Source organism: Salvelinus sp. IW2-2015, linkage group LG17 (assembly GCF_002910315.2).
Source record: "Salvelinus sp. IW2-2015 linkage group LG17, ASM291031v2, whole genome shotgun sequence".
In the NCBI taxonomy this organism is placed as follows: domain Eukaryota; kingdom Metazoa; phylum Chordata; class Actinopteri; order Salmoniformes; family Salmonidae; genus Salvelinus; species Salvelinus sp. IW2-2015.
In genome coordinates this window covers 10425920-10450051 of record NC_036857.1, presented here as the reverse complement: position 1 = coordinate 10450051, position 24132 = coordinate 10425920, and the positions used below count along the sequence as shown (strand labels likewise).

The 24132-nt window shown below is 42.9% G+C and overlaps 2 protein-coding genes and 1 pseudogene across 3 annotated transcripts; 1 reads left to right on the top strand and 2 right to left on the bottom strand.

Moving 5' to 3' along the window:
* Nucleotides 1–1014: 1014 nt before the first annotated feature.
* On the bottom strand, nt 1015–13463 carry LOC111976693 (transcription initiation factor TFIID subunit 4). The gene is made up of 16 exons (XM_024005722.2): nt 12422–13463; nt 11472–12266; nt 9588–9736; nt 9377–9496; nt 9156–9284; nt 8944–9066; nt 8729–8818; nt 8362–8604; nt 7556–7691; nt 5715–5829; nt 5439–5608; nt 5200–5330; nt 4810–4935; nt 4638–4694; nt 4294–4413; nt 1015–3439 (listed from the first exon to the last, which is right to left on the bottom strand). The coding sequence occupies exons 1-16, from the start codon at nt 12684–12686 to the stop codon at nt 3275–3277; spliced, it is 2934 nt and encodes a 977-aa protein (XP_023861490.1). The 5' UTR covers nt 12687–13463; the 3' UTR covers nt 1015–3274.
* Nucleotides 13464–13700: 237 nt separating this feature from the next.
* On the top strand, nt 13701–17682 carry LOC111976694 (protein LSM14 homolog B-like). 2 transcript variants are annotated; one of them, XM_024005723.3, is made up of 9 exons: nt 13701–13919; nt 14247–14410; nt 15126–15258; nt 15395–15583; nt 15934–16011; nt 16155–16316; nt 16594–16732; nt 16875–17035; nt 17144–17682. In XM_024005723.3, exons 1-8 carry the CDS (start codon nt 13799–13801, stop codon nt 17026–17028), a joined length of 1140 nt encoding a protein of 379 aa, XP_023861491.1. In that variant the 5' UTR covers nt 13701–13798; the 3' UTR covers nt 17029–17035; nt 17144–17682. The 2 variants fall into 2 exon arrangements, with proteins under 2 accessions (XP_023861491.1, XP_023861492.1); XM_024005724.2 differs by having other exon boundaries at nt 16875–17039.
* Nucleotides 17344–21937, bottom strand: LOC111976695 (proteasome subunit alpha type-7-like; annotated as a pseudogene).
* Between the last annotated feature and the right edge of the window lie 2195 nt (nt 21938–24132).

Genomic DNA, 24132 nt, shown 5'->3' with positions numbered 1-24132 from the left:
TAAAACTGAGTTTAAATGAATTTGGCTAAGGTGTATGTAAACTTCCAACTTCAACTAAGTATTTGGGTAGCCTTGCAATGCTGCCCATGTATGGGATATAGACTGGGTGAAGACACAGGGATTCACAGGAATCTACTGTGTCTGYAGAGTGAACAGAAACAAACTCCATAAGCCTAATATCCACACTATCTGAAACAGGGACATGACTCTGTGCGCTTTACTGTGAGCCCTCAAGGACCTGCCCAAATGTTTGTGTCTGTCTGTAGTAACCCAGTGGTGTGTACCTAAAGATCAACAGCCTGCATTCTCAAAGTCACTGGAGCCAGAGCACAGCCAGAGACATGACTCCTGGTGCTGCTTGGCTAGCTAGTGTTGCTCATAAAATCTCTTATCAGTCTGGCATTCTCAGCTCATATCTCTTGCTGTTGTTGCTAAGCTAAGGGGAGGGTAGGGAAACTGATGGAATGCACCAAAGGCTGCTGTACTGATAGAGCCATATGCAGGGGTGGAATTGGGAGAAATCACCCCAGGAACTTACCACTGTATTATCCCCGGGCATTCGGCTTTGAAACATTGTAGCATCTTAAAATACTCCCCCCTGGGATTTTCACTTTGTGAACTCCATTCACACGTGGAAGTGTGACTTTGGCGGCATTGACTTGGATCACATCCACATAGATACTGGTGAGATCGGTCTCACTCCCAAAGACACAAAGCTAATTCATTTGGTTTTCTGAGTTTGACTGTTTTCTGCCTGATGCTGCCTCGCTCTGTTTGAGGGACGTAGAGATTGTGACGAAATAGTGCCCTCCTGTGGAAGAATTATGCACTTTAACTCAGGAACTATATTAATTAAAATGTAAATCATTCATCATAGCTACATCATTGGAGCCCATCTGTCTTTGGGCTAATAAAGTTGATAAACACTGTATAAGAAAACTTTAAAACACAGGCATTGGCAAGATCCACTGATAGGTTTTCACTGGGATCAGGCAGAAAGATAGTACAACAACCTATTTTTCATTTTTTTAATAAAGGAGATCATTCTCTCTCAATTATCTATAAAACAATTGCAATTAAAAAACATTCTTTCACTTAGAATATTTACATATTAACAAGTGGCTGTGCAAAATGTACAAGATATTAATACATAATCTGCTTCAGGTTTTTCACTAAAAACAGTTCTCTGATAGAACATGGATAAAGGGAAAGATGTGTAACAGCTGCTAGGGGCGATGGTATTGAAAAATATGTACAGTCTGAAAGGTTTCATCAATACCATCCAAAAGCTTAACAGCCAACCAATTAGTATGTTCGCTAAGAAATATTTAAAAAAATACATAAAGTGGGTGTATGCCTCTGACCGACGGCTTGATTAAAAAACGGATCGTTCGGGGGGTGCATTCTGTATACCATATTCTGCATTCCATCCCATATCGCCATGGCAGCTAGCAATGGCCTCCAATCATAAAGGCTATCTATTGCGAACTTTGCATCAAAGTCTCACTTTGCATCAAAGTCTCACTTTGCATCAGTCTCACTTTGCATTGTTGCATCAATTAATTAATGTAAATTGTTTTACATTACTCTTCTGAAGAAAAAAAWATATATATTGTATATCAATTTCTTCACACGGTCTACTGATAAAAATCTACAATTTACTGACTGCTTCCATAGGATGTGTGTGTGTGTGTTTTCATGTATGCATATACATGTACAAAATGTTATCAACAGACATGTTGACAAAATAAATAATCATTATAAGTGATTAAAAACAAAGCACCTGGGAAGATGCTAAAGCAGAAATCAAACAAGTCTAAAAACTTGAATGATTGAGGAGTGCTCCTGTTGTCATCAGAGGTCTGGAGAGTTAGAGATGTATGATTAATATGGCTTATTTTGGCTGCAAGGCAGCTTGATGGAAGAGTAATATCAGTCAAATTAAAATAATCCACAGGCAGTAAAAGAGCACTAGAATGAATGACTACAAAATAGGAAAAATAAAAAGTCTACTCAACAAAATGCATTGAGTTTCTGTATCRTCAGGTATTTGACGTTACTCCTGCAGGTTTGTACATTTGTTGGTTAAACGTGTTAAAAGTCCCCTAGCTGGGGATCTTTCTAAAAAAAGTCTAATCATATATTGCATGAGGTTAAAGGATGGAAAAGCTAATACATGTCCCTACTGCAAAACATGAGGATGTTTCCAGACCTAAAGGAGACCTCACAAATAAGAGCATTTCCCCTCCAGGGGAGTGTATGGGAGGGGACCTGGTTGCCAGTAGCAGGTCTCTAACATGGAGAATGATTGAGGCCTCTAGTGGCCAAAAGGCCGTATTAGCATAGGCAGCGCCATTGGGGGCAGTCACCATTTTAATGTGGTCAACTAGGTGTGACTTCCAACTTTATTGGCAGATCCTTCCTGGAGACCTTGTTGAAGTCATGTCCAACAGGGTCATCAGGAGGGATCAGGCAATCACGAAGAAAATGTAATACTTCAAAATGGAGATTGCGTCAATGGAGCTGCCCATGCTGTAAGACGCTATAATGGCACAGATACAAAGATGAGTCCTCTATCCATCTCTATGGTCTCTACCTAACCGTGAGAGGCACTGTAAAGGAGAGGCCAGAAGAGCTAGTCTGATAGGTCAGTCCCAACAATTCATTGTTTCACAGCTGCAACAGCCTGGTCTCTCTTGAGAAGGGAGTGTAGGGCTCAGCTGATGATTCATTTTCCAGGTGTCACTGGTCTCTCCTCTAGTCTAAGAGGTCATGATTCTAGGAGAGCACAGAAGAAGAGACGGTACCATCAAGTGTAGCTGGTCTATCTTGCCCTTTGAGGGAGGTGCTATTGGTTGCTCTTGTCTCTAGGGGAGGTGCTATAGGGAGTGGCTGGTCTCTGTCTGTTWGGGAGGTGCTATAGGGAGTGGCTGGTCTCTGTCTGTTAGGGAGGTGCTATAGGGAGTGGCTGGTCTCTGTCTGTWRGGGAGGTGCTATAGGGAGTGGCTGGTCTCTGTCTGTTAGGGAGGTGCTATAGGGAGTGGCTGGTCTCTGTCTGTTAGGGAGGTGCTATAGGGAGTGGCTGGTCTCTGTCTGTTAGGGAGGTGCTATAGGGAGTGGCTGGTCTCTGTCTGTTAGGGAGGTGCTATAGGGAGTGGCTGGTCTCTGTCTGCTATAGGAGGAAGCATCAAGTGCATCAGAGTGACTTGGTTAGTCTCATTAATTACTTGTCCCTTAGGAAAGCGTTATTGTGCATGTCCGGTCTCCCTGTGTGTTATTTGAGGAAGCCTTTAAAGAGCAGGTGTGAGCGGCTGGTCTCCCTCTCATTTTCCAGACAGAAGAGCAGGTCCCTGAGGTTGACCCGGGTGATGCGCTGGCGCTGAGGCCTGGAGCCTCCGCTACTGTACCCACCTGATGGAGAGGGACCAGAGCACAAGTCCTGAAGAGAGAGAGGAGGAAGAAGGGGAGAGAGAGGTGGGGGGAGATAGAGAAAGTAAAGTCCATGTTGAGCTTCAAAAATATGTGTATAATAGGGTGCTATCATCTAATTGTTTTCTTTGTTAAGATCCATTAGGATACTGTCTCAGCCTCCAGTATTTATGCTGCAATAGTTTGTGTCGGGGCGCTAGGGTCAGTCTGTTATATCTGGAGTATTTCTCCTGTCTTATCCGGTGTCCTGTGTGAATTTAAGTATATATTCTCTCTCTCCCCCTCTCTCTCACTCTCCCTGAGCCCGAGGATCATGCCTCATGATTACCTGGCCTGATGACTCCTTGCTGTCCCCAGTCCACCTGGTCGTGCTGCTGCTCCAGTTTCAACTGTTCTGCCTGCGGCTATGGAACCCTGACCTGTTCACCAGACGTGCTACCTTGTCCCAGACCTGCCGTTTTAAACTCTCTAGAGACAGCATTTACTCCTGAGGTGCTGAACTGTTGCACCCTCTACAACCACTGTGATTATTATTTGACCCTGCTGGTCATTTATGAACATTTGAACATCTTGGCCATGTTCTGTTATAATCTCCACCCGGCACAGCCAAAAGAGGACTGGCCACCCCTCATAGCCTGGTTCCTCTCTAGGTTTCTTCCTAGGTTCTGGCCTTTCTAGGGAGTTTTTCCTAGCCATCGTGCTTCTACACCTGCATTGCTTGATGTTTGGGGTTTTAGGCTGGGTTTCTGTACAGCACTTTGTGACATAAGCTGATGTAAGAAGGGCTTTATAAATTAATGTAATTGATCAGGAGTCAATGATCTAGCCCAGAGTACTAGTCTATGTTTGGTTATGCTACTCTACCTCAGCCCCGGTTCCGCTGACAGGGGAGTTCATTTTCCTTTTCTTCCTGGGGCCGATGGCTGCCAGGGCCGTCATGTTGGCCTCCTTCTGCCTGATCTGATTCAGTTCCTGCTGCTGCATCTAGAACACACACACACACACACACACACACACACACACACACACAGGGAACAGGCATTTTTGACTCCTTTGCCTGAAGACAGACACATAACATGATCACACATACCAGCACACACTATAAATTAACATATTGACACACAAAGAGTATGAGAAACACTACAATTAGTTCACATACAACATGTTACACACACCATGTATACAGCTACACAAGCCTGTACTCTTACCTCTTTAGCCTTCTGTTTAAGCCGAAGCTGTTCTGGGTCCTCTTGTCGTGATCGAGACTGGGGGAAGAAAGAGGCACAGTATTCAGTATCAACACTACCAGCATTTACAGTATATGACCACTAGATGGCACAAACAGCTATACATTACTGACTCTGGTGGAGAGTTAGTTACCTTAGCTGCCTTCATCAGGATCTCTCTCTCCTGCTCCTCCTTCCTCTGTTTCTCCATCTGATCCAGCTGCTCAAAGAACTTCAGCTGCGCACGCACGTCACTCACCTGTTCACACTTATCATCCTCCTGAAGGAGAGAGAGAGAGAGAGATGGAGGGAGAGGGGAAAGATAAATAATGAATTACAAGGGTAAAATGGTTCAATCAGATATTATCACTGGCATCATCAAATTATTTCAGCACTTTTTACAAAACTGTTGCAATGAGCACCAGTGAAGATCAAATACCAAATAAAAAACTGGTTTTGACTAAATATAGTCAAATAGCTCATTAAATAACTTTACTAGTGAACCTCTTCCACACACACAGCCACAGAAGCTGTGTTCATTCACCTTGAAGGTGATGCTTTTCTGCTGCGCCACCACCGTCACTTTCTCCAGCAGGTTCTGCAGCCGATGCTGTGTAGCATGGGAAACGTAGTTGATCACCTCCGGCCCCAGGTCAGTCACCCCTAACCTCCTGCCTGTTACAACACAAGAGGACAGGAGATGTCATAGATTTTAGGTACAGAGTGTGTGTGTGTGTGTGTGTGTGTGTGTGTGTGTGTGTGTGTGTGTGGTGTGTGTCTCACCTATCTCATGTACTCTCTGGGTTAGTGAGGAGGTGTAGAGGAAGGCCTCGTCTTTACAGGAGCGAGTCACCATGCCGACCAGCTCAGAGTTGGTTGCCAGAATGCGGGCACTCTCCTCTGATAGGTTGACTCCACCCATAGAGGCCACGTCATTTATATCATCATCATCCCTGAATGGAGGGAGAGAAACTGTTTATAAGGCCTCATTTTCACTTGAAGAACTCCAAAATCATCTGATTTGTACATGCATGTCTATGAGTGTGTGTGTGTGTTTACTTGAAGGTTCCTCCGCCTGCCTCCTTCTGCCTGTTCTTCAGTACTACAGAGAGCATAGACTGGGGCCCAAGTGTTACCTTGGGCCCTGGTGCTAGAGCCTGCTTCACTACAGGAACTGAGAGAGAGGGAAGAGATGGAGAGAGAGCGAGAGAAAGAGGGGGGGGGGACAGTTACATAACAGAGACACTATATTTTTTATTTAACCTCCTAACCCTTTCACATTGTATATCATAACTCAGCAATAAATAATTTACTTTTTCTTGGTAGAGTTGCTGTGAGCAGAAAAGCGAAGCGGACCTCAAGAGGAAGAGAGATGGAGGAAGAACACATTTCACAGATGGAGAGCTTTCCATGGGTCCCTCAAAACACCATCCATCAATACACTTGATCAATATAGCATGCAGTTATATACATATGTCACAAGGGGAAGTGTGTCAATATAGTCCTCGGTCAGTGAAGCCAGCAAGGCAAGCCAGGAGGACACTGGACACACATACACACCCACAGCAGCAGCACTTATCATATTACTGCCATCTCCACTAGCTAATAGCAGCTGGCCACAGACAGAACCAGTACACTTCTTTCTGTCTGTCGCCGTCGATCATGGACACTGCTAACTGGCATTGTTCACACTGTGTGTCTTTGTCCCAGAGCCTCACAGCCCAGTAGGAAAAATACCTCACACAGGAAAGATCCAATCCTGCACAGGTGTCGTATCACATTCTACAGTGATGGTATCAAAGCATTAAATAATACAATTAATAAGGTAATACAAAGTACTATTAGGCCCATAGTATATTTTATCTWTCGTATAAATGATATTTCTATTAGAGAAGTTCATCTATGACGAGTACACAAACGCATGCATCAAACACACAGGCAAAATGCAGATAGAGTCGATGTCTGCGCCCCAGCGGAAATCTAATTAGCATTACCTCACAAGACACGTCTGAAGGTCCCCCGTACCAGTTGAAAAAATTAATGGAAGTAAACAGAGTATTCTGAAATATTCAGACCCCTTGACTTTTTCCACATTTTGTTACGTTACAGCCTTATTCTAAAATGGATTAAATGAATTGTTTTCTTCATCAATCTGTACACAATACCCCATAATGACAAAGCAAAAATCAAGCCATGAGGTCGAAGGAATTATCCGTTGAGCTCCGAGACAGGATTACGTCGAGGCACAGACATGGGGAAGAGTACCAAAACATTTCTGCTGAACTGAAGGTCGCCAAGAACACAGTGGCTTCCATCATTCTGAAATGGAAGAAGTTTGGAACCACCAAGACTCTTCCTAGAGTTGGTCGCCCGGCCAAACGGAGCAATCGGGGGAGAAGGGCCTTGGTCAGGGAGCTGACCAAGAACCCGATGGTCACTCTGACAGAGCTCCAGAGTTCCTCTGTGGAGATGGAAGAACCTTCCAGAAGGACAACTATCTCCTCAATAAAAGTGAGTGGCCTAGCCGGAGCCCGGACTTGAACCTGATCGAACATCTCTGGAGAGACCTAAAAATAGCTGAGCAGCGACGTTCCCCATCTAACCTAACAGAGCTTGAAAGGAATGGCAGAGAATAATGGGAGAAACTCCCCAAATACACCTGTACCAAGCTTGTAGTGTCATACCCAAGAAGACTCGAGGTTGTAATCGTTGCCAAAGGTGCGTCAACAAAGTACTGAGTAAACAGTCTGAATACTTATGAAAAAGACTAACGTAACAGAATGTGGAGAAAGTCAAGGGGTCTGAATACTTTTCAAATGTCTGAATACTCCCCCCACCCTCGACAGGGCTAAGCATGTCATGGGATAAGAAAATACACAGAAAATACAAAACACACACACCTGTCTGCAGCTGTCTGACCACCTGCGGCTGCCCCATGATGATGTGACTGTGGGGCTGGCCTCGGAGCGTAACCATGGGTGACTGGGCCAGAGACACCTGAGGCCTCCCCATTGCCCCCTGCTGCTGAGGCACCATCTACACACACAGAGACAGAGAGAGACAGAGAGAGAGGCCAGAGAGAGCGAGACCAGAGAGAGCGAGACCAGAGAGAGCGAGACCAGAGAGAGAGAGAGAAAACAGAGAGAGAGAGAACAGAGAGTAGAAGAGAAAAAACCGAGAGAGAGAGAGAGAGAAAACAGAGAGGAGAGAGAGAGAAAACAGAGAAGAGAGAGAGAGAAACAGAGAGAGAGAGAGAGAGAGAGAGAGCAGAGAGAGAGAAAAACAGAGAGAGAGAGAGAGAAACAAAAACAGAGAGAGAGAGAGAGAAAAAACAGAGAGAGAGAGAGAGAGAAAAAACAGAGAGAGAGAGAAAACAGGGAGAGAGAGAAAACAGAGAGAGAGAAAACAGAGAGAGAGAAAACAGAGAGAGAGAGAAAACAGAARGAGAGAAAGTGAGAGAGGCCAGAGAGAAAGAAAGAGAGCAGGCCTGAACCTTACTGTGCAGGCTCGGGTATTTCCTTTCCACATTGTCCTTTCCAGCATGTTTCCAGCAACTATGGTGGACGCGTAACCAGGCGATACACTTGGGGTCATCCCTCAACATAACATACAGTCATATAGACTTCCTATTACAATAAAACAACAAGGCACCCTACCCATACAATAGAGGAAACACTGAGTGGAGTATCGTTAGGATATAGTATACCAGGCCAGGCTTGCTATGAGGTGTCTGGGCCAGKCTGCTGACAGGAGACTGGTGCATGGTCCCCTTGGTCCCAGGGCTGGTACTGTTGAGACGCGATTTCTGTGCCGTGGACGTGCCCCCCAGCACCACAGCAGTCAAGGCCTTGGAGGAGGCGGCAGGCTGGGCGCCAGCGTGAAGCAGCTGGCTCTGCTGGATGAAGGCTGCCGAGTCTGGGGTCATTTGACGCAGTGCAGGAAGACTCCTCTGGAGATGGGGAGGAAGAGCACAAATCATTCTCTCATCTACAGTATACTGCATCATTGGCCACTTGTATTTATTTGGGTGTATAGCTAGCTACATTAGAGAAGGGAAAAGCCATCAGTCTCACCTTGAGGAAAGGCACGAGATATGGCTGAGGAGAGGAGTTGAGCTCCCGGTATAACTGACTGGTGAAGTCCTCCGCTTCGATCTTACCCTCCTGTGGTGGTAGAAAAACAGACAACATAGAAAGATAAAGTGAGAAAAATAGTGAGAGTGAGTGCAAGAGACAGAGAGATAGACACATATGGCCAGACAGATGGCCAAACAGACAGACAGGTGTACCAGCAGGCTCTTGACTAACTCCTTGACGTTGGCTGTGGTCTCAGACGACTGCTTCCCGCTGGATGCCAGTTTGATCAGCGTGGACAAGAAGTTCTTACACTTCTTCACGTTCTCCAGGATCTCCTACACACACATATACACAAGTTAGGACCACTGCATGACTATTTAGGAGTAGATAAATGTCGGAAGGAGGGAGATGAGTTTTGTCTCACCGTGGTAGAAACGACCGTGGGGGCGCCTGGTGTCCCAGGGGTCCCTGCTCTCTGGGTGACTGCTGCCGAGCAAGGCTGCACTGGAGTCTGACCTGAGGTGGCGGCCGCTCCACCCAGCATAATGGTGTTCTATAGGAGATGGGAAARAGGAAGCAGGGTATGAAAGGAGACTAAGGGGAAGATTTAAGAGAATTGAAGAGGGGGATGAGTTGTGTACCTACCTGTTGTAGTACAGGAGGCCTCTGGAGGGTGGTGGTGGCCTGGACGGTGGTCTGGGCCGGGGAGCCCTGCTTAGTGATGGTGTTGGTCATCTGACGGGACATCATGGGCGTCCCTGGAGCCTGCAGGACAGAGGAGAGGACAAGGGTTCAGGAGTTCACACTGTGATCTCTCCATCACTGTAGGTAAGAGATGATTAGTGTGTGTGTGCACCTGTACAGAAGTGATCTGGACAGGGGGAGTGCTGGTGGGGGTGGCTGCCCGTGGGGTCATGGCGCTCTGGGACTGGGATTGCATCTGGGCCAGGGTCTGCTGGTGGATCATCAGAAGCTGCCCACTCTCACTGCGTACCAGCACCATGCCTACACAGGGCATGGAGGGGTCAGGGGTAAGAAGTCAAACAGGGGATATAGATCGACAGACAGACACTTACTTTCTAAATACAAATAACGTTACATATCTTAATAATAACTATGAAAACACTTTGTTTAGTTAGAAAATACAGTTGGCCACTCTTAGCAGAAAATTACTTTTTTTATTGTCACAACAACAACAAAAAACATTCAGCTCTCAGTGGAGAGCTTAACTAGAGCTAACATTGTTAGCCAGAACTTGTGAGACATGCAACTCCCACAGAACATTTGCCACATGCATGCAACTACATTACATGATGTGCTATGGTGTCAGCGTGCCTATTGATAAAATCAGTAAGTTGTATGTGTGCCAGGGTAGCCTGTGTGTGATTTTACAGAATCAATAGAACGTTCCCACAGGTCAATGTGCTCGTGGAGCATAAACAACTGACAGCAAAACACGCACGCACATGCACAAGGAGTTTTGTCTAATAAACAAACCAAAGGTGCAGCAGCGATGGCAACTGTAGCTGATATGACAGAGCAAATGTTAACTTCAAGTTTGCAACAAAGTTTCTGTTTCACAGAGTGTTGAAAATAAACACTATGCTGCCAGCAAAATACATTGTATCCTCTCTCGACTGTGGCTAACTGACATAGTGTCCCACTAACGCCGACTTCACCCTTTTTGGTAGATTGCTATGGAGACAGTCAAAATCAGTGTACCCCTACTCAAGCAATGTTTATTTCAATGAATGAATGTCTTATCTACATTTTAATGATGAAACAAGTTGACCATTTATTATTCAGTGGATGCTACATCCCCTAAAACAACACCAGAGCCCTACTTTGATGAAGAGTCTTTCAATGCTAGTGGGACACTTTAGTAGATGAAGTGGGACACTATTTTCTCATTAAGAACACAGTGGCCCACTTCACCTGGCACTTGTGAAATCATCAATTATACTTTGTAGAGGCTTATAGATAACACACCATCTGTATAAAAAAAACATTAAGATAAAGACAACCTTCGACTAGACCCTCTCAATGCCCGTGGAAAATGTATTTGGGAACATTCCAAGCTCTTGGTGAAAAATCTAACTAAACAGAGACATCACAGCTATTACACCCCCCCCATATATAAAAAAATGCTGTCCCTTTCATAAATTGCACCTCTTTTCTATCCTTCCTTTCTTACATCATTGTCCTTTCCTACTCCTGCTATTTCCTGCTAATTCTATCCACCATCATCCTATGCTGTTTATGTGCTAAATAGCATCTAGAATCGATTTACAGATGTTAGGAACAACTAAAAGAACATATTTCAATGTATTTTTTTTCCATAAATATTATAACTATTTACGTGAATGGTTATTATATTTCAAAACACTAYCAGTAAATATTAACTTTAACATGAAAAGCTAGATTGTTGAATTATAGTTGACAGAATGACAGCCTTATCATTATAGTGCAATGTTTCCTATGTATGTTTTCCTATATATGTTTCAACGGGTCTCTCCATCTGAGAAACCTGATCACACACAAACACCACAATGATGTCACACTCACCAAAACCATTTTTTCATGCACAGAACACATTCAGCAACAACCAAATAACATGTGTTGGGACTGGGCTGCAAAATTATAGTACAGTTACAGTACCCTCAAAGAAATGGCCCACTAATGCTGACTTCTTCCTAACTGGCTACTGTACTACGTCAAAACACCTGAGAATGACAGTTACCTGGAGGGAGCTGAATGTTCTGGATGTTTGAAGTATTTTGTTGGGGTTGCGGAAGTCTCGGGGAGAACACCTGTGGCGCGATCGCCTTTATCCCACCAGGACAGGCTGTAATAGTCGATGGGATGGAGGTCCTCACATTTTGTAAAACCAGGCTTTTACCTACAACACTGGGGGCGGTCACTTGTGAAGTCGTTTGTATGGTCGTTTTTGGCGACTCCAATTTGTTGATTTGCGCTTCTGAACTTGCAGGGTGGGCAACGTTGACAGATCGTATCAGAACCGTATTATTACTCCCGCTCTGCGATGTGACTGTTCCGGGGGTTTGCATAGGCGGCCTCACGAGCGTGACAGTGGGCACACTGTTTAGAACAGACAGCTGAGACGATATCACAGTTGAAGTGACAGCATTGTGCATAAGAGGTGTTTGAATGACTGTGCTGGAAGTTGAGGGTATGATTACGTTTCCTTTGACCACGGAGCTCGGTCCGTTGTTGACAACCGCGACGGCGGGCACTGTGCTGCTTGCCGAGCTCACCAAAGCGGCAACACTTCCTGAATTATGAGAGTTTATCACAACGCTCCTTCCATTTAAAGTTTGTACACCAGCCGCCCCAGTTTTTCTGATCCCAGCTCCGTGATCGGGAACCCCCGTTATCACACCACTGACTGCCCCAGTCTTGCTCGGACTGTGCCCGGCTGTCATGCTCGAGCCCGCCGCCGTTGTCCCGACCGCAGCATACATGGTTGAACCCTGGGACATCCTACTATTAATGACACCCCCTGGCACGCCAGTCCCTACAACAGAGGAAACAGATGTGGGATGGGAATATCTATCAATTGAACATGTGTAGCTATATAAGCAAGTTGTCAAATTGTGTGGCTAAAAGAGACAGAAAACAGAAAAACAACGTGACCAGAATAAGCTAACGTTAACCAGTCAGCTATTTTACCTGGTTTAGCAAGCTCTTGTGAAAGTCCCATTTCGCTGTCCTGGACATTGGAATTGCGACCTACAGCTGAGTTGTCAATGTTATTTGCTGCAGCCTGGACCCTGATTGAAGACTTTCCACGACCCGGTCCCGTGAGCTCAGACTCCAAAGACCCAACTAGATCACTAACTACTTTCTCGTCCACCTCTGTGTTGAAGAAAACATCATCCAGTAAATCGGAGCCCGCCGCCATCTTTACTCTGCTACACTCGCTCGTGAGACGCATGCACCGATTGGATACTCCGTCACTGACATCGGATTTCAGGGTGCTCTGATTGGTTATTGTTAGATTTACAGTTTGGGATGAATTGTTATAAATTGCATTAAATGAATCCCAGCCGGATGAGATATAGCACGGACGAAAAATTGGGACGACAGTACAGACAGAGTTKCATTTGGTAGTTGTGCGGCTAGCGTTGCCAAATGGAAACGAACCACACCAGACATCGATTATGTTACCGACTTTTGTTACTATTTTGAATCATTATAGAGGAAATGCAGTGTCTTTCTTTGAGCTTTTATTCTCGACTCAAAATGGCTGCGTTGTTTTTCAGGCAGTCTGTCCTACAGCTGCTGTTACCGCCCGCACGAGGGCGCATACAGGGCGCGGATCGTGCGCTCGCTGCCGACTGTCAGCTTCGTGCCCACTGACTGACACTGACACATATGCAGGACAATAAAGCATCTGTCATTTACTTTGTTTTACTGCGGACATGTAACGGTAGCCTATTCATACGTTAGAGATTGATGTACATGTGATATTTTAACTTTCACTTGGTATGCTGGTGCTATTGCCTCAATAATGAGCTCGAGAGAGAGAATGTGTAGGCTAAATGTAATTTTCTAAATGTAATAAAGTTGAATAAAAACATTATAGGCCTATACAATTATCATATATTTCTTTGTTTCGGTCATATTGTAAATTTGTTTTTACTAGCCTATTGATATTTAGCCTAGTTAGGCTTTGTAGCCTAGTTTATGGGCTACAATAAATATTATAGAACGAAATTGCATGAACTCGGCATATTTGCAACGACACTTAGACAATATGCATAGGCTATATGCCATCAATAACTGTTACATTCAGAGTATAGTTGATGAAGTTCCAATTAAATTTTATAATTTTTTTCAGAACATGCAATCCAACCATGACCCCTTGAGGCACAGGTGCACTTGTAAATGAGAAGGCGTGGCCCATGGCTCACCTTGGAGTGATGGTCCATAAATTCCCTCTAATGAGCCGCATATTGCCTTGCTGTCATGTGAATCACATTTAAAATACAACGCAGAGAGTAGGCTACTTTACGATTACGTGTTGCCATTAGTTCACCAGCCACCATGAGCGTCGGGACTCCTTATATCGGCAGTAAAATCGGCTTGATTTCCAAAGCTCTAAATCGGTATGAAGGCATCTTATACACTATTGATACCGTGAATTCGACAGTGGTGTTGACAAAAGGTAAATTATGCGAGCGGCCAGAGACGCATATCCACTCTCAGACAACAGTTGTAGTCAAAGAAGACCTGTTTGCTCCTAAAATAAGTGATTGTGATCACATGTGTCATTACAAATAGATGTTGGAGCCCATACTTTAAACACAGAGACAATGCGAGCAGTGGGATGTGAAAGTAAAGTTTCAATATGGTCACTTAGGCCTACTGTTATTGTATTTTACCGGATAGTTTACTTGGTTTGTGTGTACARCTATGTCAATGGATTGCATAGTAAAAACATCTGATTTGGCCTGTCAATGAACTTCCATGATTTTCTCTTGTTCATATGTAGTGAAGTCATTTGGATCAGAGGGCCGACCCACAGACAGGCCAACCCCTCCCAAAGATGACGTCTATGAGTACATCATATTCAGAGGAAGTGATATCAAAGACATCTCATTGTGTGAGCCTCCAAAATCCCACCATGGCCTGCCCCAGGACACTGCCATTGTGCAGGTAGGCAGGCTATGCCTACCTCTCAAACTCTAAGCGACATTCTGCATTCTCAACCATTARCTTCGCCCAAGACTGTCTAGTGTGAACTACAATACTGACGCTGTTTTAGCGTTAAGAAACGTCAATCATCGCTTGTGAAACTGCTTTTGAAACATATGGCCATTTCATCAGGGAAGAAGTCATTCAAATACTAAAGATACACTTACTGTAGCAGTTTTGCACAGATCGATACAGCTATGGGTGCCTCCATCCAACAAAACTACACTTCCACTATATTTCCAGAGTTGGCTTACTTACATACAGGTGTTTGGAACACGCTAATTAGCAAAGGCGGTCGCTTGTCTTCCTTCTGTTTTCCGTAAACAAGCGCTGTAATATGGAGATATGGCAATTTGGGAACACTAGCCCTTAGGTGTTTATCAATTTGAACTTTTTTTACTTTTTAAAGTATTTATCGGTGTTGTGTAATGAAAGCTAAAGTCTTTCTGCTTCCAATACTGTACCGCAAGCGACACGTTAATGTTCAGATTGAGCATCGGGGATCTTCGTTAACAAAACTCCCCCCTACAGAAAACGTCTTCGTCCAATGACTCTTATGTGTAATGTAATTGAGTCATGATCAAGGGCTATGCCATGAGCCCATCCATCTATCAGTGTTTCGAGTAAATAATTTATACATTTGCTGTATTCTTTCCTCGTTTTGGGGGGGGTTCAGTCATCACTCAGCACCTCAGCGTCCTCCTATAATCCAACTCCAGGACCAATCAGTCCCTACAGGATCCCATCGTATAACCAGCTAGCAGCCAACTATCTGCTCAACCAGCAGTATGCTGCAGCCCTTGGTCTGGGTGAGTCAGCGAATAAGACCGGGAACTGTTGGGGATGATTCATGTTGCAACACTTCATTTTAATGATAAAATCCATTATCGGGTGCTTGTTTCCAATGATGATATATAACCTCCCTCTTGGTCCTGTTCTACTCAGGTGGAACTCAAGGCCCTCAAGTGAGAAGGGGTCCTATGGTGGAGCAGGCTGTCCAGACGGTGCCTCTAGATGAGGCAGGGCAGAAGAAAGGCCAGAGTCTGTCTCAGGAGCAGCGCAGGGAGACCAGTAGGCCCATGCAGCGAGCTGCACGAGGGAGCCCACAGCCCCAGAGATGCTCTGGACCAGGCAGTAAGCAGACTGGGCGCAAGCCAGGATGAGCTGGTGTTTCTTCAGGCTGATATGGGKGGCCCCTCTGTATTTACTTTATGCATGTAGAATAAGGATAAAGAAATGCATTGTAGAATATGAAAAATAAAAAGGACCTAAATGTGTGTTCAGCTTTTGCATTGTAGAAGATGCACTACTTCCCATAGTATACATTGGCATAATGCCTGATTTAGAATTTAAGTAATGTAATTTAACTTGTTTGCTCTGGTTAAGTTGTAGATGTAATAAAAAATTACCCCTGTAGAAAAACATGCATTCATACTGTAAAACGGACTATGTAATGTGATTTGCAACTAGTTTTCTACCATCAGGTGGCTCCGATGTACAGCGTCGGCGTATAACTTCCCAATCCAATGATGAGAACAGGCCACCACCAAGGAGGAGACAAGGTGACCCCCCCCCCCCCCTTTAGCTCTTGGGTCAGGGACAAATCTAATTTGCTTTGGATGGTTGTATAGTAAACCATTTTGTCATAGAATTTCTCATACCTTAGAATGAATGACTTATCATTCTTTCCATTTTTGTCCTGCAGGAGCTCGTAGGCCCAGGAATCGTAATCGGGGCCAGCTCCTTGTGAAGAGCTCTATGCCCAGCACCCTCAAGTTTGAGTCAGACTTCGACTTTGATTCTGCAAACGCCCAGTTCGACAAGGAAGAGCTAGAGCGGGAGATGCAGGACAAGTTGAACATCAAAGGTTGGTTGCATTAAAATAACCACATGTCTGTGACCAATGGGCCTTCATGCTTTGTACTGTAGTTGCAGGAATGTTGCAATTTGACCATGACTGTGATCATGCATTAGGCAACCATTAGCTCATGATCTGGCCATTACTGATTGGGGAAATTAATGCAAAAAGGGGACTTCTATCTCTGGCGGAAATGTATCCTCCAAAAATATTATTTGGTTTCATCTGCAAGCATTTCAGAACCATGATTTTGTTCATTGTTCATCCATGCTTGCATCTTCACTAGAAACACAGGATGAAGGGAAGGCGAAACCAGAAGTAGACACTGGTGAGAAGACAGTGGAGAGGGATCCATTTGGGCCCAAGTGCTACTATGACAAGGCCAAATCCTTCTTTGACAACATCTCGTCAGACCATAAATCCAGGTGACCATGTTTATTTTATAAATGTGCTCTGAAAGTGACTAACCTATCTATTATGCTGTCAATTTCATGTGTCACAAAATGCTTATGAAGATCTGACTATGTAATCTCTGTGCTTGTCTAATCATGTTACACTATGACCCAGACGCACTACCTGGGCAGAGGAGAGGAAGCTGAACGTTGAGACCTTTGGGGTTCCTGGCCGCTTCCTGAGGTTCCGTGGGGGCTACCGCGGCCGGAGAGGGCTAGGGTCAGCACAGCGCCGGCCCTCCCAGCGAACTGGGACTGGGAGGCTGTGAGGGTCAAGTGAGTAAGGATGTGTGTGTTTATTCAAAAGCCTGGGTATATATTGCTTGCGATTTGAGTCTAACCAGGCAAGGCTAGTAATGTTTTTTTTTTTTTTTAACTCTGCAGGCCTCGTTTGACGCTTGGGTTACCTTGTGCATGAATTGCCACGAAGTGGTTGGTTGTGTATGTACTTTTGTTTTTGTAGTTAACCAAAATGTAACATTTTGCATTCCATTATTTTTCTCTGCCATCATGAAGTGTTTTGTAATGAGAATTTATTTTGACTCTTGGGACCCCACACCTGAATAAGTATATGAGAAGTGAAATGCATTGCTTTTTCTTTATTTTCTTTGAGCCTAAGGTACATTTTGGCTTTTGACATTGTTTTGAATTTGCTTGTGCTTTTCATTMTTTTCTGTATTCTGATAAATGGATGACATGAAAACTTCCTAAACTATTCAAGGGATCAATTTGAAGATGAAACTGGTGAGGGTAAACTACTTCATGGTATTGTAAATATTACTTAATATAATTATACCTAACTTAATTAAAACAGACCATGTCTGCCAAAAATATTGAATTCCCATGTATTGGTTTGTTTTCTATCATTTTGAGAAAATAAGTGTTCAATTGTTACAAATCTAATAAACATGGGAAATTGCTTATTCACTTGTTCTCTGTTCAATGATACTAGGTGGATGTTGTAGTTTTTAAATGCAGATATTTTTCATTGCAAGAATAAGGTAAAATCTTAAGATTGCATGTGATCCATTAGGGCAGCAGTGTTTCTCAATCCATTCCATTGGGACTCCCAGGGTGGGAGCATTTTGTTTTAGTCTTAACACCCAGTACCTTGTGAGCACTGGAGTCTACCAGTACTACCATTGCCTACCTGATTCAACCAAACAAGAGCCTGCTGATTAGTCAAATCAGGTGTTTATGCCGGACTAGAATAAAAATATGCAATCCTTGGGGGTCCCTCCAGCAATGGCTGGAGAAACAATGAGAATTCATGTAAACAATGAGATTCCTGATTCAATATTGATGGACAAAGCCACATGTTTGTTTTTGTCATGACTGGTCAAAGTGTTCATGGTTTCTTTTGTTTCTCTGCTTTCTCCGTTTCAATAGCCGTGACATATTCCTCGATTTCCTCTTGGACCAGAATCTATTTACAGTGAAAAGTAAATAATTAGGGGAACATTTTAAGTTGCGCTATTACACAGGTGAGATCCTCTGGATTTGCTGAGGTGTCACGATTTCAAACAGACCTTCATTGATTCATCCCGCTTCATAATGGCTAGCTCAATGTTCTTTCCCCCTGACTGGACAACCTGCGAACATAGGGTGCAAACTTTGATGGAGGAAAATCTGTGCTTTGTGTTCCAATCAGTACATTGTTGCCGTCAAATGTTCTAAAATGGTGTAAGCCTCACCTCAAGTAGCGCTCTGATGGCAAGCTTAATGGTGTCTGTATCGGACTCCATATCCTCTTTATAGTTCTTCTCTAGAAACTCCCGAACAGTCTTGGCAGATCTTCCAATGGCATTTGCCTATGTACACAACCACATTTTATTTTCCATATTTTGAAGCATCTTATCAATGATTCAGATGTATGGGTCAGAAAAACACCCTTACCTTCCAGGCATGGTATGTTCCTGAGGGGTCTGTTTGGTACAGATGGGGTGTTCCATCGAAATCAAACCCCACAATGAGGGAGGAGATGCCAAAGGGCCTTCGCCCATTGCTTTGGGTGTAGCGCTGAAAGTCGGAATATATAGAAATTATGTATCCGCACGTGTGGGGGGTGGGTGGGTGGTACCTGTTTTATGCTGGAGATGTAGCGTGTGATGTACTCTACTGTCGCAGGGTCTTCTACTGTGAGCCTGTGACTGACACTCCACCCTGGCCCTGTTAACAATGATCCTGGCATCTGCGGTCAATCCTGCAGGCCATTGGATAAGGAGGAAGTATGTTACACCAATTAAACACTTCACCCAACTTGGTGTAAAATCAAATTGCTTTATTTCAGCAGTAACATTACATGTATCATTCAAAGTAGGCCTATAGTGCCTTAAGTATTTAACCCCTTGACTTTTTCCACATTGTTACAAAGTGGGATTAAAATGGATTAATTCACATTTGTGAACTATCTACACAAAATACTCATGTCAGAGGAAGAAAAAAACGTTCTAAAAAATTAAATCAAGTTTATTTTATATAGCCCTTCGTACATCAGCTAATATCTCGAAGTGCTGTACAGAAACCCAGCCTTAAACCCCAAACAGCAAGCAATGCAGGTGTAGAAGCACGGTGGCTAGGAAAAACTCCCTAGAAAAGGCCAAAACCTAGGAAGAAACCGAGAGGAACCAGGCAAACATGATTAGATAAGTATTCAACCCCCTGAGTCAATACATGTTAGAATCACCTTTGGCAGCGATTACAGCTGTGAATCTTTCTGTGTAAGTCTCTAAGAGCTTTCCACACCTGGATTGTGCAACATTTGGCTTCTTTTTATTTGCATTTTAAAAAGACTTCAAGCTCTTTCATTGGTTGTTGATCAATGCTAGACAACCATTTTCAGGCCATAGATTTAAAAAACAAAAACTCTCCATTCCTTAATGATTACAAGCATACAAATCAAATCACATTTTATTTGTTACGTGCTGAAATGCTTACTTACAAGCCCTTAACAAACAATGCAGTTCAAGAAATAGAGTCAAGAAAATACTTACAAAATAAACTAGAGTGAAGAAAAAAGTAACAAGTAAATTACACAACTAGGCTATATACAGGGGGTACCGGTACCGASTAAATGTGYGGGGGTACAGGTTAGTCAAAGTAATTTGTAAAGTGCCTCAAAATGTGATGCAATCACCAAAGTTTGAAAATATGGAGAGATTGGCACTGTAATGCATTGGATTTGCCCAAACATAACTTTTCATCCTGAATACAAAGTGTTAACTGCTTTCCCTCATGTTTTGCAGTATTACTTTACTGCCTTGTTGCAAACAGCATGCATGTTTTAGAATATTTTTATTCTGTACAAGTGGCTTATTCACTGTCAATTAAGTTAGTATTGTGAAGTAACTACAATTGAAATCCCTGAACGGTTTCCTTTCTCTCTGGCAACTGAGTTAAGTACGCCTGTATCTTTGTAGTAACTGGGTGTATTGATACACCATCCAATGTGTAATTAATAACTTCATGCTCAAAGGGATATTCAATGTCTGTATTTTWTTTTTTACACATCTACCAATAGGTGCCCTTTGCGAGGCATTGGAAAACCTCCCTGGTCTGTGTTTGAAATTCACTGCTTGACTGAGAGACCTGACAGACAATTCTATGTGTGGGGCACAGAGATGAGGTAGACATACAAAAATCATGTAAAACACTTATTGCACAGAGTCCATGCAATTCATGTGACTTGTTAAGTACATTTTTACTCCTGACCTTATTTAGGCTTGCCATAACAAAGGGGTTGAATACTTATTGACAATACATTTCAGCTTTTCATTTTTAATTCATTTGTAAAAATTCTAAACATTATTACACTTTGACATTATGGGGTATTGTGTGTAGGCCAGTGCCAAATCTCAATTGAATCCATTTTAAATTCAGGTAACACACAGTGGAAAAAGTCAAGGGGTGTGAATACTTTTTGAAGGTACTCAAATGTTGATGACATAAATTATACCAGACATGGTAATTACATATTTGCAATCACCACTTGACACGTCTGTGGTTTGGTGTGCACTATCCTATGTTTAAAATTTACCTGCAAAGGCCAGGAAGACATTGTCATCCAAGGAGCAGATTTTGCGCACTGTCCTGTCTTCTTGGAGCTTGGCAACAGTTTTCTTCTCCACTCCTAGAACAACAACATTTTCCCCTCGCACTCCAACCTGGAAAAGAATTAGGYACAATTGATATAGTTGCGCCGGTTGGAGCTCAATTTGGTTCCCACCATGCACTTCTCTTTGATAGGCTACATTGTGGCGTCGGTAGAGATTGACCCAAMAGCGATTTCAATATTTAAAGGGGTAGTGCAGTCAAAAACATGATTTCCTATATTTGTATATATATATTTTTCCATACACACATATATATATATATATATACACAGGTTGGAATAATTCTGTGTAAATGATGATAATGCACTTACAGTGTAAGAGGAGTTTGAAAAGATCCCTGCTTGTTTGGCTGGGTGTTTTTTTTTTTTACGGCCTGGTTAATAGACTAATAGGAAAGGGAGTTTGCCCTCCTCTCTGCCAATAACAGTTAGTTTTCTAATAACCTATTTTTGTTTATTTTTAACCATTTTAATTTAAAACAATTACAGTAAGGTACTGTTACCCAGAAATTATTTGATATTGCGATAAAAACACGGAGCTTTGGAACTTTAAGAACATAACATGAATCTATATGGTACTTACAGCAGTTGAACCTTTTTTGACCGCCTCCTGTGCGTAGTCCACCTGGAATAAGTGGCCATCAGGTGAGAACACTGTGATGGCACGATCGTAGCTCATCTTTCATTCAATTCACTTTTACATAAAATATTATTTCTGTGTTCTTGACTTGCCTACGCTCTATAAACAAAAGTGAAAGTAATCCGACTGAAGGAAACAACCAAGCACGAGCTAGCGAGATACTATTGGGGCATGTATTTGCACGTATTTGCATATTTCCGTTAGGGAACGATGCCTACTCTGTAATGTGCGGTTGTGCAATAACTAAATTCGCCCTTGCACTCCTAAACAACGCAATTTGGCAAAAGGTAAAACCAATCAAACTTTGTCCACTCGGTTCGTAACAGATTCTAGTTTTGGGAACAGAAAACTGTATTGAGAAAAATGAAAACATTTGCATAATGTCGGCAAAAATCCATCTTCTCCCACTGCCGGCCACTAGGCTTGCTCATCACCATATTTAGTAGTGAGTAGAAACGCCAACCGGTTGTTTCACACTTACACATCCGGTGAAATATCTGTATAATTGTTCTATCTGTGATTCTGTGTGGAACAGCCAACGTCTGATTTATTGCGGCCATCAACCTGTCGCTATTTACGTTGGAGAGCGAGCGTAGGGAATCAAAAACACCCCTACCACCGTTTCTGGACTGATGTAAAACTACTCCTTGGCCTCAAATTGCATACAACCGTTGAAATGTGGTTGAAATGTTTGACATATTATTATACAACCGTTGAAATGTTTGACATATTATTTTACTACACTGATTCCACAATTGAACGTGAGTATGTCACAAATCTCTTTATTTTATTAGGATMATTTTTCATACACAAATCAACATTTATGAAGAAAAATACCCTTTTCTTATTTTTTTAATCTGATTTGGAAAACTATTTAGAGTCATTAAAACGTATACAAAACAAAATGTTTTTWAAAAAGTATTCGCTACATGTCTGTATTTGAATTGATATAATGTGGATTAGTTTTATTTATTTATTTCATTTCTTTGTGGAATCTCTCTGGCTGTTATGTTTATGTTTTGCATGTTACTGTAAGTAAAAAAATATATAAAATATAAAACACCGTTTCTAAACCCAGAGGCGCAACATCGCAAAACTTCCGGGTAACGCTTGTGAAACAGACCTGGGCCCAGATTCACAAAACCTTCTTAAGAAGAAATTTCTTCTTAACTGCCATTTTTTCCTTAACTATAGATTTATGAAGAAAGTTCATATTGGAAATGTTGTTAAGCTATTTAGTTTGTTTCTCCTTTAGCAAAAGTTAAGAAGAAATTAGATTCTTGAAAATAACGTTTTTAGATTTCTTCTTAATTCCAAGATCGCTAAACCCTTGTCTCAGGCATTGAGAGAACAAGTGCATGAAAGCAATTGAACATGTTTAATTCACTCACAAAGTTCATCTGAAAGTTTCATTATTGATTATTTTAAACCCAAAAACATGTTTTAGAACAGTAATCTCAGTAGGAAATATGCTAACATGATTGTCGGTTGCCTAGCAACAAACACTCTACAAAGATTCTAACAAGATATTTGAGAAGTTTGTAGGAAAATCATTACATCTTAAGATATTGTGGAGGAATTGCACTTACAAACTATCTTATCAACTTCTTTATTTTTTTTCTTAAGAATATTACGTTTTTGGGTAAGAAGTGTTTTGTGAATCTGGGCCCAGGACCTTTGTTTGGGTTTGAGAAGTCAATGAGAGAAGTGAAAAATTCTTCCCTAGTTGTTATTTTCTTGAAATCTGAAAGGTACAACCTAGATTCGAGCCAATCTCTTAGGTAGTTGAACATGTTATTACTCCAACCTCGGGAAAGTGACAAACTGATACATTTTAATCAAAAACAACTTTATATTTTATTTAACTAGACAAGTCAGTTAAGAACAAATTCTTGTTTACAATGACAGCCAAACTCAGACGACACTGGGCAAATTGTGTGCCCCCCTATGTGTAACGGATGTGAAATGGCTAGCTAGTTAGCGGGTACGCGCTAGTAGCGTTTCAATAAGTTACGTCACTTGCACTGAGACTTAAGTAGGGTTTCCCCTTGCGCTGCAAGGGCCGCGGCCTTTGTGGAGCGATGGGTAACGATGCTTCGTGGCGACCGTTGTTGATGTGTGCAGAGGGTCCCTGGTTCGCGCCGTGTTGGGGCGAGGGGACGGTTTAAAGTTTACTGTTACATTGATGCTGTTGACCCGGATCACTGGTTGCTGCGGAAAAGGAGGAGGTTGAAAGGGGGTGAGTGTAACGGATGTGAAATGGCTAGCTAGTTAGCGGGTACGCGCTAGTAGCGTTTCAATCAGTTACGTCACTTGCTCTGAGACTTAAGTAGGGTTTCCCCTTGCGCTGCAAGGGCCGCGGCTTTTGTGGAGCGATGGGTAACGACGCTTCGTGGGTGTCAGTTGTTGATGTGTGCAGAGGGTCCCTGGTTCGCGCCCGTGTCGGGGCGAGGGGACGGTACTAAAGTTATACTGTTACATTGGGACGGTTTAAAGTTATACTTTTACATTGATGCTGTTGACCCGGATCACTGGTTGCTGCGGAAAAGGAGGAGGTTGAAAGGGGGGTGAGTGTAACGGATGTGAAATGGCTAGCTAGTTAGCGGGTACGCGCTAGTAGCG

Bases quoted from the DNA above. Each gene is read 5' to 3' on its own strand.
- LOC111976694 (XM_024005723.3), top strand. From the start codon at position 13,799: ATGAGCGTCGGGACTCCTTATATCGGCAGTAAAATCGGCTTGATTTCC. The intron at 13,920-14,246 runs GTAAATTATGCG...GTTCATATGTAG, and splicing joins GACAGTGGTGTTGACAAAAG to TGAAGTCATTTGGATCAGAG. The intron at 15,584-15,933 runs GTAAGCAGACTG...TTCTACCATCAG, and splicing joins GAGATGCTCTGGACCAGGCA to GTGGCTCCGATGTACAGCGT.